Below are 19,393 nucleotides of genomic sequence, written 5' to 3' on the forward strand. Positions count from 1 at the left end.
CCTCCCCCATTTCTGAAGAAGGGTCTAGGCCTGAAACGTCAACCTTCAAGCTCCTCTGATGCTGCTTGGCCTGCTGTGTTCATCCAGCTCTACACCGTGTTATCTCAGATTCTCCAGCATCGGCAGTTCCTACTACCCCTTTAACTCCAGTTAGACTAGGCTATTTACCAACTTGCTGTCCACTTTATCTTCTTGCCAATTTCCAAATTTGATCACCCACCCATCAAAAAGACTCCTTTTTCATCTCTGTAATGTTGCTCATCTACGTCCCTGCCTCGAAGAATGACTAAGCTGTGCTTTTGTTATCTCCGAGCTTGATATTTTCAGAAGTCTCTTGGCCAGTTTCCCATTCTCCACTCACTAGAAACCTCATCTCATTCAAACTTCTGTTGCCCATCTACTCTCCGAGGGGGTCAGTTAGCTTGGATGGCTGGTTTGCAGCACAGACTCATACCAATTCTATGGGTTCAATTCCTGCACGGACTGATGTTGCTGTGGGATTTCTTTTCCTTCTCAACCTCTCCCTTTGCCTGAGGTATGGTGACTGTCAGGTTAAACCATCACTGGTCATCTCCCTCTGAGAGAGCAACCCAATGATCTAGTAAAACAATGGTGACTACATACAATATGTCCATCCCTCATCTGTCTACCCTAAGCTCCTGACCTACAAGGATCCCTGGTCCCCAAACATTTACTTAAAATGATTCCTGTCACTGTTTAAATCCATTCTTTGTTTCTTGCCCTCGTAAAATTCTCTAGCACAACAACCTGCTGAAAACATGAATTCCACCAACTGTGGTCTTTTGTACACAGTCTAATTCCTTTGTCCAGTTGGTGGTTGTGCTTTCAGCAACCTTGATGCCGAGATCCGAAATTTTCTCCCTGGTTTTTCCACGTCCCAGTTCTTCTCTTACAGTCTTTTAAAAAACCCATTCCTTCTACTAATCTTTTAATGGCTGTTCTCAAGCGTTTCCTTTTTTTTTGGCTCCATGTTATTTTTAGTCAATTTGCCTTGGAATGTTTTGCTACATTAAAGGCGCTATATAAACACTGGCTGTTCTTGTTGATGCTGATGTTAAGATGGTAGCTTAGACATTTTGTTTTGATGCTAGCGGAGTGTTGAAGCAGTACAACCTGGGTGGTCCACAGCAGAATTTGGGAGACAGTGTTGCCTTATTGGAGGTCTGCCCATTTTCAGCCACTGCAGTTTTTAGATGTTGAGTGGCCATGGTAATGGAAGTTCCAAACTCAAATCAGCAGCTGCTTCATTTAATTGTTCATTGCAGGATCTGATGAGTCTTCATGCCATTTACTGCTGAGCAGACGTGCAAATTAATGTTAAAACAGCCCCAAATGAAATGGGTGTCAAGCGTTGCTAGGAAACCAGCGATAGTAAAAGTGATTTAAAACAGCTCAGATTGGGACTAGAATCTTTAACGATTCAACTATGTCTTGGATCTTGTTCAGAACAGATGCACTTTTCATGCACCTTACTTGCATTTTCTTCATTGTCACTTTTTAAAACAACTTCCATATACAGCCTTAGAAAAGGCTGTTAAGTGCTCTCTGAATCCTTGCCCTTTCAACAGCCTTCTTTTTACATTTCATGTACATACAATTATCTGCTCCCACTACTGCATACTTCATGGAAATCTGCAACTGAAGCAATGCTAGTTAATTATCTTCACAAAACTGGGTGCAATGCTTCCAAATGAATCAGCCTAAAAGTTGCCAATAACCAGCCTCAACCGGAATAAAGTTTAGAGCTTGGACTTTCTGCCTTTTTGTTCTTTTTTCAGCACAGTTCATCCAAAATTAGCCATTGCAGCACACACACAAAAAAAAGGACAAGGAATTTGATAACACCAATACACTTCTGGCTGGTCTCACATCTGGAGCCCTCTGTAAACTTGAGCTTGTTGAAAACTTTGTCCTTCCTTACGCTAGATTCCACTTAACCATCACTACTGTGCTTGCTAGCCTACACTGGTTCATGTTCAAGCAATGCTTGTTCTTAAAATTCCCAGTCTGGTTTTAAAGTTTGGTCTCATTTCTCCCTAGCTGTGAAACCTTATCCAGCCCACAACCTTCTGGGGTGTCCAGGCTCCTTTGATTCTGGCCTCTTGCGCATCTCAAATTTTCATCATTTCACCGTTGGCAGCTGCACTTTCAGCTGCTGTTCTCGAATTCCCTCCATTCACTTCTCTGGATCTCTAGTTATTTCTCCTCCTTTATGATGCTGTTTCAAATCCACCTCACTTTGACCAAGCTTTTGGTCATCTGCTATAATATAATTTCATGCGAGCTTGAAATCAATTTTTTTTCATGAATAACACTCTTGTGAAAAATCTTAGAACAGTATATTACATTAATGGTTTAACAAATACAAGTTGCTGTTGTTGAACTTCTTCTCCAGCGGCTTTCTTTATTCATTCACAGGATGAGGGCATCGCTGACCAGGCAGCATTTATTGCCCATCCCTAATTGCAGAGGGCAGTTAAGAGTCAACCACATTGCTGTGGGTCTGGAGTCATACGTAGGCCAGACCAGGTAAGGATGGCAGTTTCCTTCCCTGAAGAACATTAGTGAACCAGATGGGGTTTTCCTGACAATCGGCAATGGATTTATGGTCATCATTAGATTCTTAATTCCAAACATTTATTGAATTCAAATTCCACCACGAGCGTTGGCAGGATTCGAGCACGGGTTGATTAACAGTCCAGCATTAATACCACAATGCCATCACCTCCCCCCTTCTGTTTTGGTGACATTTTGGTTTGTACCTAGGAGGCAACACTATATGAAACATTGCTTGACAAGGTTCAGGAACACATGCTGTTAGGGCTGTTATCTGCTGCATTTTTTGCAGATGAAAACAGAGGGAATGGGGAGGTGCAGGGTTTGTTGCCTTGTTTTCTCTGGGCCTTTCTTTCAGCCAGCTGAGCTTTCCTTTTCACCTCTCCACATCCAATGCCTCCTCAATCAGGTTACAAAGGTCATGAATAATGGTAACTAGCTTTGCGTTGTTCAATTCAAAATCTGCCATCTTATAACTCATTGGCCAATGTCCTTAGAGCAGAGATATGGACATCCAGTAGGTTATAGAGTAATACAGCACAGAAACAGACCCTTTGGTTGTGGCACAGTGGTCAGTTCACCATAAAGAAGAGCTGTGGGCATATGGCTGTCCTTTGTCTGATGAATACAGCAGAGCCAACGTAGATGTCTTTAGCATAGAATTGAATGCATGTTAATGGAATCAGCACATTCAAGAACCTATAACGATGCCCGGAACTGTACACAATACTCCAGCTGAGGTCTAAGAAGTTCAACATCAATTTATTCCTCTTGTACTTTATAAACCCCATCCCAACATCAAATCCTTCCTCTTGTACTTTACAAACCCCATCCCAACATCAAATCCTTCCTCTTGTACTTTACAAACCCCATGACTTATGAAGAATGTTTTTCACTTTAAATTTTACAGTTACTTATTTGATTACTTTTCTCTTGGAAGATCCTGGTGTACTTCAAATGAAGTCCTTCAGCTTTGACAGAAATATTTCCACATATAATATGAATAGTTGAAGGCCTGTCACAAACCATCATATTCCTTAATAATCAGCACAAACATATTATGGCCAAAGCAGCACCCATTTTTAAAAAAAAATGTAATTTATTCTCTTAATAAACTGTACCAATCCATTATTTTGGTTACAATCACCATGCCACTGTTCATTAAAGCAATGAGAGTTCTAAGCAGAGAAGATAAAATATATTACAAGCTTAACTATAGGATGACAAGTCCATATAGAATGCAAAAAATGATTGTGATATATAATACAAACTTTCATTTTAAAAGTATACAATTAATTACACAAAATGGCTAACAATGGGTTTAATTCTCTAGCCTTTTCTTGGAAATAGGTGGGATCTATAAGCAATTTTACATTTTCTGCATTGTATAAAGATAGTAAATCAAGTCTCACACTGCATTGGATTTTTTTTTTGTTTTTATATAGTTCACTACCATTGCGGCCCATTCAAAAACTGAAAATAAAAAGGAGAAATCTATATAAAAAAAGAGGAACATAGTTCGAAAAGCCTCTTAATGTGCTCGAGATTTCTTTCTCTTGTGTTTCTTCTCCTTCTTCTTATTGATGCACTTCGGGCAGAACCATTGGACTTCATCTGGTGGTGCAGCAGAAATCCCAACACAAGGCCTGATAAAGATAAAATAAATATCCGGTAAGCTAAGGTTTCAAGAAATTCACGCTCTTCATTTTTTTAAAAAAATGCACCAGCCGATCAACAAACATAAATGTCAGGCACATTGAAGAACACAGCAGAAATTAACTTCACTGTTGATCATTGCAATGCTCTTAAAGTATGAGCCAGAGTTTGCTGTGGTAGAGCATTGAAAATTATCTTCTGTTGGGAAGATAACAACTACACCCTTCCATTCAAAAATATTTGTTGCAAAATTGCTAGAAGCACAAGCTAAAAATGGCACAGCAAGGGAAGATCTGAGACATGTGAATAGATCAATCGCGGAATATCATCCTCAGCTAAACAGATTTAATGACAGTGAAATAAACTGTGAAAGGCATGCAAAGTAGGGTGAATTAATAAAAGTTGAATCCAGTGCCAAATTAGTAAAAGAAAAAAAAAGGCAAATTAGTGGACTGAAAGAGGGATAAAAAAAAACTAAAATTTTACATTTGACATTTTAAAAGATTTTAAACCCCGAAACACTTGCAATACTTATTTTTCAGTATCAGACGAGTTGACTATAAATCATTAACATTTAACTGACGGAAGGGTGATGCTAAGACTTAACTTGCTGTAGTGACTTTATTGAGCATACATGGGCCAACAAAACAAGAAAAAGAGATGCTAGGTCAAGATGCCAATTTTCAAAGCTAACTATAGAACCATGCAATAGTAAGAGTAACATTGGCAGGTTCACATTTAACCATAGATCCATTTGCCTGAAGTTGCTGTAACATAAGCCTATAAATAACAGTGTGTGTCATTTGCCTTACCTTTACTTTTACTTCCTAGGAAATTATGGTTCAACAAATTGAAAGTAAATTGATGAAATTTGTAGCAGCTGTAAAACCTTAAAATATGTTGCATTTAAATGGCTGAACACCTGAGGCATCACACAAGCGAGTAATGTGAAACTAATCCTGGAGGTAGATCAAGCCTTTGGTGCCTTTAACATCAAGTGTTGGATTATGGTTTTGCTTGAGCTCAAACTTAATCACATGATGTTATTTGCCTTCCTGAAAGTGGGCTTCAGTAAGGTCAAATATTAATATATTCTAAAAGTCACGAAGAAAAACCTTCACTTGGGAAAGTCAAAAGGTATATTTATAAATGACGATAAAAGTAATGCAGAGAAATAAAGTGAAACCATATTTTAAGAGATTTACAAAAAATGTTGTCAAAGGTAGACTGGGGCTTATCAGAAGATCATTAATACAACTTGCAACCACTGTAATATTTTGTGAGCATTTTGAAGCTGGCTTCATGTATTGAATCATTTCTTTGGGATGTTTTTACTTTGGCGTAATTCTTTCCCACCTTTTAATTCAAATCATGCTTCCTCCAAGTCTACTGGTGGAGAGAGCAGGCAATATTTCCTTGGATCTGGGTACGGGTCTCCTCTGGAGGTGACCACCAGAAGGTTCACAATAATAGTGCTCTTGTGCCAACTTGGCTTCAAGTTTCTTTCCATCTCCACACCTGTGCTTTTCTCAGGTGGAGAAACAGTTGCCTTCCCCAAAACATGTTGCAAAGTGCTGACTGTAATCACAAACTGCTGCCCAAACAAATTAAGGGCACAGTACATTATTATTCTGATGTAATTGGTCAGCTATTGCCACATTTTAAAAATGCTCTGAAAACAAACATAAGGAGGGCTGTTGTTTAACTTTGACATGTCTCATTTTTGACTATAAGATTTACCGTAATTATTCAGCATAAACACATGCTCTCTTGTGCCGCTTGTGTTCTCTTCAATACAGCACAGTGGGTTTACGGTCACTGTTAATTATTTCAACCATTTCACAGATATTCAAGGCAAAAGATTTCTTACCAATGATACCAGTCATCACAGTCATCACACCCAATCATTGGGCTGCCATCATCTGGCTTGTTGCAGCCAGGACAGATCCAAATTTGATTTCCCCATTCATCTCGGATCTGTCAGGGAGCAGGGAAGAAGCAAAGACAACACTGTTTTGAGATAACTGTTTAACAATTAAATTGATAAATTTGCTCACTGTACTATATTTGGTATCAAATTTGCCATTCACATACTGCATATAATAAACACGATCTTTGATCCCAGTTTCACAGTGTTTCAAAAAAAAAGATACTACATGATTGAGAGGTTGTAGGATTGGCAGGTACTCTGTAAGGGAATTTGACACGGACATGAAAACATTGGTCCGTTTAATAGTGAAATAAATAGTTTCTAACCTAACCTGGTGCGAGGAACAAAGGGTAAAGAAAAATTGCCAAGCTTCCTGTGCATGTTCACTAAAGTACAAGTGTACATCTGATAGGATCTAGAATGATGACTTGAGAAATGTAGTCAACAACAGTCAATAAGAATAGCGTGATGTCCAAATACAAATGGTAATGCTACTTTTAGAATATTGCATACAATTCTGGTCACTCTGTTATAAGAAGGATGTTGTTAAACTGGAAAGGGTGCAGAAAAAATTTACAAGGATGTTGCCAGGACTGGAAGGTTTGAGTTATAAGGAGAGGCTGGATAGGCTAGGATTTTTTTCCCTGGAGGCTGAGGAGTGACCTTATAGAAGTTTATAAAATCATGAGGAGCATAGATAAGGTGAATAGCCAAGGTATTTTTCCCAGGGTGGGGTTTAAGGTGAGGGGGGAAAGATTTAAAATGGGCCTGAGGGACAATGTTTTCACACAGAGGTTGATGCATGTATGGAATAAGCAGCCAGAGGAAGTGGTACAGGTGAGTGCAATTATAACATTTAAAAGACATTTGATTGGGTACCTGAATAGGAAAGGTTTAAAAGAGATATGGGCCAAATGCAGGCAAATGGGATTAGTTCAATTTAGGATACCTGATCAGCAGGGACAATTCGGACTGAAGGGTCTGTTTCCATGCTGTGTAACTCTATGACTTTGTAATTCAGCACCATCACCTGAAGAGGTCAAAAAAACGTGGGCTGGGAATAGCTAAGCAAAGGGAATTCAGCCATGTAGCTCAAAATTTAAATGTGAGTTCACTGATACTGCAGAGACGTAGGCAACCAAATGAATTAGTGTTAGGCTATTAAACTGACTGACAACTGCAGCATTTCAGTGTCCTCCCATCTACTCAAGCAGTGCAGCATCCCTTAGAGATGAAATCTAGCTATGGAAATAGTGGAGAGAAATTTATTACCCAGAGCTCATGGAACAAAGATACCGAGTCTCCTTGGCCGCTCTGAAAGAAAGTATGACATCTGCGTATTGGCTTACATAACTACTATAATTCTTCCTAAGTGTTGCAATTTCAGTTCGGTTGTGTACTAGCTTCTTGTTAACATGGGTTCTTCTGATATGTCTCGTGTCCTATCTGAAGCCAATGAGAATGAATTGCTACAGTGACATTAATACATTTTTTCAAGTTATCACTATGTGCTTTCATAACTTTTTATGAGTGCTACACCTTCCATGTGTGTAACTGTAACTGGAACAAATTTACTAAAATGTACATATACTACCTGTTGGAAAACCAGATAATTAATTACAATGCAACACATCCTGAAGAAAAAAATTGGCATATAAAATAATGAGCTTACATGCATATTAACTTTGGATTTGGCTCCACCACCTAATTTTCTCCCTCCTCTTTCAAAAACATTGATTCAGGTTAAAAGGATTGCTGCTCAGAATTTAAAATCGACCTCTTATTCCAATGAGTGCATGTTAACTGACAGGACCCAGTTTCCACCTCTTCAAACAGATATTGTTTAAAATACTGCATGGGGAACCCAAGTGCAACAAGTTCTAGACATTCCTTATTAGATGCTCAAATTAACCAAACTCACTTTCAAAACAGGCAGGTTGCTTGAAAGTGGACGGCTTGCGCTAACCAAACGCCTTGTGTGAATTTGGTATGTGAAATGTCATGTACTTAGTCTGATGGCTTGTACTCATCTGGCAGGAACGGACTGAATTCTGATGAATTGCCAGGTTAAAAAAAATCTTCATTATGTTACACAGAAGCATACAAAACAACGGCAGTAGTCAGCCATTCATCCCTTTGAGCCTGCTCTGCCATTCAATGTGACTGTGGCTGATCATCCAACTTATGATCTTGTTCCCACTTTCTTCCCATATCCTCTGATCCCTTTAGCTCTAAGAACTACATCTAACTCATTTGTGGAAGTATTCAATGTTTTGGCCTCAACTGCTTTCTATGACAGCGAATTCCACAGGTTCGCCATACTCTGGGCAAAGAAATTTCTCCTTATTTCAGTCCAAATAGTCTAAAGATTTAGGATGGGCTGTGTCCCCTAGTTCTTGACTCCCTGGTCATCAGGAAAATCCTTCTTCCATTTACCCGGTCTAGACATGTTAGAATTTTATAGATTTCTTTAAGATTCCCCTAATTCAATTAAACTCCCGTGAATCTAGTCCTAACTGATCCAGTCTGTCTTCATATGTCAGTTTCATCATCACAGGAGTTAGTCTGCTAAATTTTTGTTGCTCTTCCTCGATAGCCAGAACATCCTTCCTCAGATAAGGTGGCTGAAACTGCACGCAATATGTGAGCTGTAGTTTCACCAAGGCCCTGTACAACTGTAGCAAAACATCTCTGTACTCAAATATCCACTCACTATGATGGTCAATATACCAATTGCTTTCTTCACTGCCTGACGCACCTGTATGCTTACCTTCAGTGATTAGTGTACAGGAACACCCAGGTCGTGCTGTATCTCTCCTTTTCCCAATCTATCGCCATTCAGATAATAAACAGCCTCCCTGTATTTGCTACTAAGGAGAATAACCTCATGTTTATCCATATTATACTGCATCTGCTATGTATATGCCCACTCATTCAACCTGTCCAAATCATACTGAAGCATGTTTGCATCCTCCTCATGGATCACTTTCCCATCCAGTTTTGTGCCATCTGAAAACTTGGAGATATTACATGTAGTTCCCTCAGCTAAACCATTAATTATATAATGTGAACAGCTGAGGTCCAAGTACTGATCCCTGCAGTACCCTACTGGTCACTGCCTGCTTGTTGGAAAAAGCTAGTGTTTAACACATTTTATGTTTTTTTCTAAACTGTTGAACAATGACCAATACAAAATAATTTAATGTAATGCAGCAGAGTGCTTGCATGCACCAGATGAGAGAGTAACTCCAGTATGGCTCACTTCTTGAAATACTGAGATATGATCCGAGAACAACGGTATTTACATTTCGAGACAACAAGGTGCAGGGCTGGATGAACACAGCAGGCCAAGCAGCATCATAGGTATTTACATTTCAGTGCTTTATTGTGGCATTTTCTTTGCTAGTCCGCCATGCCACTGTTTACACACTCCCCAAGTCCACATGGCTGCTAAAGGTGGTCAGAGACATGCTTTTACAGGCTAACTGAATGTGAAGATTATGCTACGCGTGTCACAAAGTTTAATGCTTGGTATAATAACTTCAGAACTTATTTTACAGAGAAAATAAGGTTTCAAAAAAGAAAACTGTGGTTAAGTGGACACAGTTCTTGAAATTGGTCTTTTGAGTTTGTTATTTCATTACTAACCAGCTGTAAACCATGGTGCATATCACGTTGTCTCATACATTACACCCACCACTAACGTAAGTACTTTGAGAAGCAGGAAACATCTATATAAAAGATAAAGTACAAATGCACAGGCACCGTTTATACTTTGCTGAGAAGTGCATATCCTTGTGGTTCTTACATCGCACAATCAAAGCACAGAACAAGCTTACTTAGCAGATTTAATATGAGAGGCAGGTGAACAGTGTAGGAGGTGTAACCATTTCCTTCTCTGGTTCTACATTCACAATGATAGACTCTCTGGTGCAAGACAACAAAATTTACTGTGGAAAACAAACCCATGAGTTAACATATTAATTCTCTATACAATCAATTGAGGTATTCAACAATGCAAAATGATGCATGGGGTGAAAATGGGCTGATCTCATTAACTTACTCATTTACTGCCTTTCCTCTTACGCTAACTCCCACTCCCTAATGTACTTGTGCTTGTCCATCTTCAATGGCTACATTCCAGTTTCAAACGTCTTATATTCATCATTCAAACCATTGACGCCTTTTCTCTTTCTTGCCTCAGCGAAATCATTCAGCCATATGTTTCTGCATCCATCCTTCTTTCTATTTCCCTTTCCTCGTTTTCCTTTCTTGGTATATATTCTAGAACATTCAATCTAAGACTTTCTGCCAATTACTACTTTCTCCTCCTTCAAACGCTCCTGAAATCTTCTCCCTTCATTCCTGGATGTACAAAAAGTCTGTGAAGTGCTTTTGAACGTTTTTATACAAGAGGTTTTTTATTTGTTTGTGCGAAATGTTGTTTGTAGTTATAGTAAAAGTTGGTTAAATTTATTTCAGTCTCAGTATATTATACTTAATTTTAACTGAGATCGTATTATTTTAGAAGACTAATTATGTAACTATGTGGATACATTATTCATGGATGAAAAATTTAAGATTGCAATGAGGACTAAAGACTGAACAACTTCTTTTTATGAGATGACAATATTTAATACAGTTTGATTTGCTGGCAGAACAAGAAAACCTTCTGAATTTTTCCAGATTTTCTAAGTAAAGCCATAGGTCACTTATTTAAATAAATAGCAAATCTCTTCTCAAGGCTTAGTTGATTACTTAATTGCTCAGCATGAAACCAAATCATTCAGGCTAGTCTGATGCCCAGACTGTTATGCTCTATTGATTTCAGCAGGGGCAAAGGTACAGGTGCTTCAGCTAGCTTCAGACTTTCCACGATTCCTGCTTTGGATTGAAACAGAGTTTTAATGGTGAAACACGTGTTCGTGCACACCTGATGTGAGCACAGGATGGAGCTCAGTTGCAGTGCTTTCCATAGTAAACAGTCTGCTACAGTCACACGAGAAATGACAACGTATTAAGTAGCCCCGCAGAATTGTACCACAGCATAGGATGTGAGAAGATGAGAAGTGAAAATAAGCTTTTAATGCAATCTTTTTCTTCAAGGAGCTCTAAAGTTAACATAATGTTGCAGAACAAGGACAATATTGATCTATACAGTCTGAAAAGAAAACGTAGTTCCAATGCAATAAGTTGCTTTGTCTGTAATTCCTTCTTTGCTTTGATAATTTAAGATTGAGAATACTTATAAAAGCTCGATACTTTGAAAAATGTGAATTCAATTCCTGAAGTACTACTCACCACGTAAGTACTGACAGTCTCTGTAACTACACTTCTGACTGGTGTCTTCGAGACTCCTGCTCCAGAGCCTGAAACTGCAGGAGACATAACAGGAAGAGTAGGAGCCGGTGATGGAACTGCTACAGGTACAGGAAGAGAAGCTGGTGTAACCGGTGGGGCTATATGAATTGGAGTCGGTGCTGGAGATGGTGGTGGTGGAGTTTTTGGGAGACCCGCAGGAGGTGATGGTTTTGCATCTGTGACTGGGACTACCTTGCTGATGACACTGAAAGAACCAATAAAAAACAAAACAAGTTAATGCATCACAGCTACCAAATGCTTATTATTGTGGTGAATTAGTTATAAGGAGATAGTTTGCTACATTTCTAATTCATTCTCATACTTGGAAAAGAGAATCAACTAAATTGCTAAAATTCATTTTCATGTCACTAAAATAAACCATGTAGAGAAAGTTATTTAGTTTGGACCAGGCTGTAGTGTCGAGTGGTCCTGTGAAAATACTTTCAATTACCTCCTTGAATGTACCATGTGATGTAGCACTGAACCACACAAACCAGAAGAGCTCTGAGTTCAGGAACAAAAACAAAGTTGCTGGAAAAGCTCAGCAGGTCTGGCAACATCTATGGAGGAGAAAATAGAGTTAACGTTTCAGGTCCGGTGACCCTTCCTCAGCTCTGAGTTCAGTACTGGTTTTGTGTTGAACCAGCTAATATCAGAGGCAGCAGTGGAAACATAACTAGACAGAATTACACTTTGGCCAAGGATGGCAAGAAAAATATAGTTGGTTTTTTCATCAAACTGCTGCCCTACGTCAATTGTTGGAAATTGTTGGTGTCTACACAGCATTAGTTTCAGGTAGTACTTTCCTCATTCCACAACCCTTACCACCCTCCTTATAATTTTCTGGAAAAGGAAGTGTTCATTCATTAAAACCCAAATATGGGAGATACTAGGAGGAATGTCCACAGTGCATCCAATCATGAATCTTTAGGACAGGAGGAAGAACAGGGGAGATGGCAGAAGGAAATTTAAGTTGAATACTTATATAACGAGAATAATATTGCTATTATTAATGCTCATTACAGATAACTTCTTGGATTCTTTATAAGTTAGCAACCAGGAATAAGTTAAATTTAAAAGAAAAGTATACTTAGAATAGATGTAAACAAGAATGATGAAAAGGCCAAACTTTAAACAGTCCAACCCAGGAAACCTGTATTTCTCTTCAGTCTACCAGAATATTTATTATGCAAACATTCATCATTCTTTTGAAAATGATGAGGAATATAATTAAAAATTTGTTTTTGCACTTCATATTAAAAGCTATGTTTAAAGCTAAAACTAACCTAACCAAATTTGCATATTTTACACCGTGTTGAATACATATTTTTTGAAAGAATTATTTGTATAAAGTACTCCAGTATTTAAAATTCTAATGTCCTGAATTGCATTAGGGTTAAATTCCATTAATACTGGATCAATCTTCATTATTTTCCATGGGACCATATCAGATTCGCAATCCTTCCATTGTCATGGACACATTCACTGTCTTAGACACACAAGTTTGTGGGTATGACTATGCTTGGAGGTGGTTTCTGACTCAAAAATTAATTGGGTCATACAGCCCAAATCAAAACAATTAGATCTTGTTTTCATCCAATGTTAGAACATAGAACAGTACAGCACAGTACAGGCCCTTTGGACCACGATATTGTGCCGAACTTTTACCCTAAACCTAAGGTGTATCTAACCTCCACCCCTACCTTATGCCATCATCTATATGCCTATCTAATTGCCGCTTAAATGTCCCCAATGAGGCCGACTCCACTACCCTCTCCGGCAATGCATTCCATGCCCCGACCACTCTCCGAGTAAAGAGCCTACCTCTGACATCTCCCCTATATCTACCTCCACTCACTTTAAACTATGTCCCCTCGTTAATAGCTACCTCCACCCTAGGAAAAAGTCTCTGGCTGTCCATTCTATCTATACCTCTGATCATTTTGTCCACCTGTATCAAGTCACCTCTCATCCTTCGTCGTTCTAAAGAGAAAAGCCCTAGCTCTCTCAACCTTTCCTCTTAAGACCTTCCCTTCATTCCAGGCAACATCCTGATAAATCTCCTCTGCACCTTTTCCAACGCTTCCACATCTTTCCCGTAATGAGGCGACCAGACCTGGACACAATACTCCAGGAGCTTTTGTATAGCTGGAGCACAACTTCACGGATCTTGAACTCAATCCCTCTATTAATGAAAGTTAACACACCATACGCCTTCTTAACAACTCTATCCATCTGGGTGGCAGCTTTCAGGGAACTGTGGACATGAACCCCAAGATCCCTCTGCTCCTCCACACTGCCAAGAATCTTTCTGTTAACCCTGTAGTCTGCTTTCAAGTTTGTCCTTCCAAAATGAATCACCTCACACTTTTCAGGGTTAAACTCCATCTGCCACTTCTCAGCCCGGCTCTGCATCCTATCAATGTCCCTTTGTAACCTAGAACAGCCTTCTGCACTACCCACAACTTGACCCACCTTCGTATCGTCCGCAAACTTACTAAATCCACCCTTCCACTCCTTCATCCAAACAATCACAAATAGAAGAGGACCCAGAACAGATCCTTGTGGTACACCACTCGTAACTAAGCACCATGTTGAATATTTTCCGTCCATTACCATCCTTTGTCTTCTAAGGGTCAGCCAATTCTGAATCCAATCTGCCACATTTCCGCCTATCCCATGCCTACTTACCTTCTGCATGAGCCTACCATGGGGAACCTTAGCAAACGCCTTACTTAAATCCATGTACACCACATCCACTGCTCCACCTTCATCCACGTGTTTGGTCACCTCTTCAAAGAATTCAATAAGGTTTGTGAGGCATGATCTACCCCATACAAATCCATGCTGACTATCACGAATCAAACTGTGCCTTTCCAAGTGATCATAAATCCCATCTCTCAGACTCCTTTCCAATAATTTGCCCATCACTGACGTAAGACTAACTGGCCTGTAATTTCCGGGGTTATCCCTATTCCCTTTTTTGAACAAGGGAATGACGTTTGCCTTTCTCCAATCTTCCGGCACTATACCCATGGACAGTGAGGACGAAAAGATCATTGCCAAAGGCCCTGCTAACTCTTCCCTCGCTTCCCATAGAATCCTTGGATAAATCCCATCAGGCCCAGGGGACTTGTCTATCTTCAAGTTCCTCAAAATTCCTAGTACATCTTCCTTACTAACATCGAACTCCTCTAGCCTACCAACTTGTTTCATACTGTCCTCCTCTACAACGAGGTCCCTCTCAGTTATGAATACCGAAGAAAAGTATTCATTGAGGACCTCTCCTATCTCTTCAGGCTCTGGGCACAAATTCCCTTTACAATCCTTGATCGGCCCTACCCTTTCTCTGGTCATTCTCTTATTCCTCACGTACGTGTAAAAAGTCTTGGAGTTTTCCAAGTTCCTTTCTGCCAAGGTTTTCTCATGCCCCCTTATAGCTCTCCTAAGCCCTTTCTTCAGCTCTTTCCTGGATAACTTGTATCCCTCTAGAGCCTTTACTGTTTCTTATTTCCTAAACCTTACATAAGCATCCTTCTTCCTTTCAACCAGTCATTCGACCTCGTGAGAATCAAGGCTCCCTCACTCGACCGCATATTCCCTGCCTGCTAGGGACAAACATATTGAGCGCACGCAGTATGCATTCCTTAAACAATCTCCACATTTCAATAGTGCTCTTCCCTGATAGCATCTGTTCCCATTTTGTGTTACCCAGTTCTTGCCTAACAGAATTGTAATTACCCTTCCCCCAATTATAAATCTTACCCTGCTGTCTGAACCTATCCTTTCCCATGACTATTGTAAAAGTAACAGAGTAATGATCGCTACCGCCAAAATGTTCTCCCACCAACAGGTCTAACACTTGGCCCGGTTTATTGCCAAGCACCAAATCCAAAGTGGCCTCTCCTCATGTTGGTCTATCTACATACTGTATCAGGAATCCTTCCTGAACGCACTGGACAAAATCTGCTCCATCTAAACAATTACAACTAAAATGTTTCCAATCAATATTTGGAAAGTTGAAGTCACCCATGCCGATAACCCTGAGACTTCTGCACCTTTCCAGTATCTGCCTCCCAATTTGCTCCTCCACTTCTCTGCAACTATTAGGGGGTCTGTAAAAAACCCCCAATGATGATCCTTGATTTTTTAAAAAAAAATGTTCTCTTATCCAAAGGATAGTCAAAATAAGGAAAGTGATAGAAAAGACCTCTGCAAAATTTTGAAATACCCACAAATGCTTCCCATAACTCGAGTTGCAGTGACTACTGTTACTGTGACAGAAGAAAACCTGTATTTACATGTACACTTGTGATGCCAAAACATACAAGGCTATGGGACAACTGCTGAAAAATGGGATTAGAATAGTTAGGTTCTATTTTTGACTGGCACAGACTTGATGGAGTGAAGGGCCCTTTTCTGTGCTGTAGACTTCTATGACTATGTCTCTAAAGCAGTGAAAATGTGCTAACTTCAAATATGAAAGAAAATTAATAAACAGAAACGTAAAGTTACAAACTAACAAAGCCAAAGATCAAGTAAGAAAACAGTAGATTGGATAGGACCAAAAATACTGAAGGATGCCTTTCAGCCATTTGCAAATTTTTATTGTTCAATTAGATTACATACAGTCTGTATCTCAACTGTAGCTACCAGACTTGGTTCCATGCCTCTTAACAGGCAAGATCAGAAGTCACATGACACTAGGTTATAATCCAACTTTGTCATCGCTTGACAAAGGGACAGTAATTCCGAAAGCTTGTGATTTCAAGTAAACCTGTTGGACTATAACTTGGTGTCATGTAACTTCTGACCTTGTCCACCCCAGTCCAACACTGGCACCTGCACATCTTAATAGATAGCAAGAAATGGGGTAGAATGGGACATCAGGAAAAGCTGTGTAGTGTCACGAGCTAATTTAAATGTTGTATTAATGGGTGAGTATTACAATATTATGGTATCATTATTGGACTAGGTGAGAAGGCAGGCCCCACAAGATCAACCTTAGATGATGCATGAATTTTTGACATTATTCTGCACTGCACTCTAGATTGAGCCAACTAACTCAGTCCTTAAGTAGAAGTTAATAATTTTAGACCGTATTTTATTTTCTGATTTTTAACAAAGCCTACACGGTAAGGCAAATGATGACTGACGGACTTGAAAGGTAGTGTGTATGTGTATTAGATAAAATCTATCGTACTATTTTAGTTTGCAGGAGGTACTTGAGTGATTAGGTAAAGCAGTCCCAATGTGCAGTTTAAGAATAGATATTTAACATTAAAAATGAGAAACCTTTCAAGGTCAATCATACACAATCAAGAATCTAAGTGGAAGGAATGAAAGATAATGAATTTTTTTTGATTAAGAATAAGCTAATTACAAGTTTTCACAATTCCTTCTCAATGCAATATTTTCAGAAGAAATTCTGCGGTGTGACATTCATTTTCTTGCACAATACTGTTAAATTTTATTCTCTGCGCCACACATTGGCAAACTATCTGCACCAGGCACAAGAATGTCTCCAGGGAGATATCTGTATGAAAGGTCATGTCAAGCACCACTTAAGTACTATCAAAAACTATTTAATGTAATTAAGCAAAGGATTTTAAGAAACTATATTTGTTTTGCATATAGCAATTCAAATAATTTCCATCCACATACTAAATATTGCTTGTACAAGTTGAAAAGTTAACAATTTCTTCTACCTCTAGGTGCCAAGAAAAACTTGCTTGCATCAACCAAACCTGCTAAAATATAACGTTATGGTGAAAGAAAACACATCACATGTTTAGCTTCAGCTCCCTTGCACTTGGTGCACATTTTTGTGCTTGTAAATCTTGTTGCAATCTGCTGCAGTTGAGCAAAACGATTGTCATAATATGTTCATCATGCAACTTGCATTTTGTGCTGTTAAGGGCACTGTATAAATGCAAGTTGCTGCCAAACCACTGCCATTTTGCAAAATGAAACGTGATCAGCAATTTACAGTGTAGCTGAAACTACATAATGCCCATGACTGACTAACCTTGAAGGCTAAATTACACCTAAACATAGCAATTATTAAAGAAGGCAGCAAACAATGTGACCTTTCCATAACATAATGTTCTGACTTTGGAAAAAGGCACACAGGAAACTAAAGAGAAAAACAAAATTGATGTGGGTGGAATTAGATGGCAACAGTCAGATTTTGACAGGTATTGGAAAGAGTGCTTGAGGTTAGGTTTTATAACCTTATAGCATTAAGTCCATTACTATTTCACCTTAAAAAAAAACGAAAATAACATTCTGTTTAGATTTATCAAGCTAGATCCCAAATTTAAGATGGTGTGCTCAAGGCAGATGTAAATGCACAAAGTGTATTAAAATAAAATTCACCAAGATCATTGTAGTTTGTTGCTCATTCATTAAGATTTATTATTTCACAGACTAATACCTCATTTTAGCTGGATAAAACTACAGCACTTCAGCACAACTGGAAAGATTAAAAAAAGTTGGGTGAATAAATGCCTGCAGCCCCCAATTCCTATATTGGTGGCTACAGTTAGTCAGAACATCAGGAAGGTTCAATGGAGAAGCTAGGTACATATCAGGTATTTCTCTAGAGATACAGAGGGATGGATCAGTTTCTGAGCCATTCCTCACCATAATACATGAATATTAAAAGGTACAACTGGCAAGTTGCCCAATATTCCCTTGGATTGGGAAACCGTACAACTTTTGAAAAACGTAAAAAGATTAATTGAAAATGGGAAGAGAAAAGAAAAAAGACAGCAATGGTTACAGCATGTTAAATGATGGAACTTTACAGCAATAGCTTGTACTTGCTGAGTGGCAAATGTCTAAACCCTAATTTGTAATCTGGCACACATAATTTAACTTCTATCCACTATATATCACTTTAAGGAAGTGAATTACTTCCTTTTTCTTTTGCAAGAATGAGAGATTTAAGTTATGGGGATAGATCAGAGAAACATTCAGACAGAAAGTAACTATTCCCATTCATGAAAGGGCCAAGAGAGGGCACCAATTTATGATGAATGACAAAACAACCGAAGGCAACATGATGAAAATCTTCTCTGTTCAGCAAATAGTTAGGATTTGGAGCACATGACCTTAGAGGATTGGTGCAGGTAGATTCAATCACGACTTTTCAAAGGGTTTCGATAATTATTAGAAAAGAAACAATTTGTAGGGTTGTGGGGAAAAGGCAAGAAAGTGAGACTAACATAGTTGCACAGACACTGTGGGCTGAATGGCCCCATCAGTACCATAGCCATTCTATGATATTATCAGACTTGCTTTTTCTGCATCCATTTCTCCTCTCCTGTATAAATTCATCTCTTCGATTCTTATTTTCATTCTCTTTAATTTTTAATCTTCCAAGACCAGTTCCCATTGCCCCATTTTATGAAGCTTACATATGGTAACAATGTAACTCACATTTGCGTAATGATCTATCATTAAAGCTGAGTGATGAATTGCAGCATCATTAACACTGACTCAATTATCATCCTACAGTATGCAATGCCACAATTCCTAAATTGCAAATCTTAAGTAAAAATAAACAAGGTATGTTTTAGAGTCAAAATAAAAAGAAATCCAATGATGGACAGTAAATTATACACAATGTAACCAATATAACTCACTCAAGAACTGGATGTTCTTCTTCACTCAACAATAATTTCTGAACATTAGCTCAGACAGATGGAATAGGAATCTGAGACAGTAGGAACTGCAGATGCTGGGGAATCTGAGACAACAAGGTGTAGAGCTGGATGAACACAGCAGGCCAAGCAGCATTAGAGGTGCAGGAAGGCTGACGCTCCGGGCCTAGACCCTTCTTCAGAAAAATTTTCCGAAGGGTCT

General features: G+C 38.9%; 1 protein-coding gene across 1 annotated transcript in view; it reads right to left on the minus strand.

Annotated features, from left to right (window-relative positions):
• Positions 1-3,654: 3,654 nt before the first annotated feature.
• Positions 3,655-19,393, minus strand: part of taf3 (TAF3 RNA polymerase II, TATA box binding protein (TBP)-associated facto) — a 107,666-nt gene continuing 91,927 nt past the window's right edge. Inside the window, exons 5-7 of the mRNA XM_048609998.1 lie at positions 11,465-11,729; positions 6,104-6,210; positions 3,655-4,223 (exon numbers count right to left, since the gene is read on the minus strand). Coding sequence (XP_048465955.1) covers positions 4,109-4,223; positions 6,104-6,210; positions 11,465-11,729 — 487 coding nt within the window. The 3' untranslated portion in view covers positions 3,655-4,108. The remainder of the gene's footprint in view (positions 4,224-6,103; positions 6,211-11,464; positions 11,730-19,393) is intronic.

The sequence above is a fragment of the Rhincodon typus genome, chromosome 22 (genome assembly GCF_021869965.1).
Source record: "Rhincodon typus isolate 14 chromosome 22, sRhiTyp1.1, whole genome shotgun sequence".
Lineage (NCBI taxonomy): Eukaryota > Metazoa > Chordata > Chondrichthyes > Orectolobiformes > Rhincodontidae > Rhincodon > Rhincodon typus.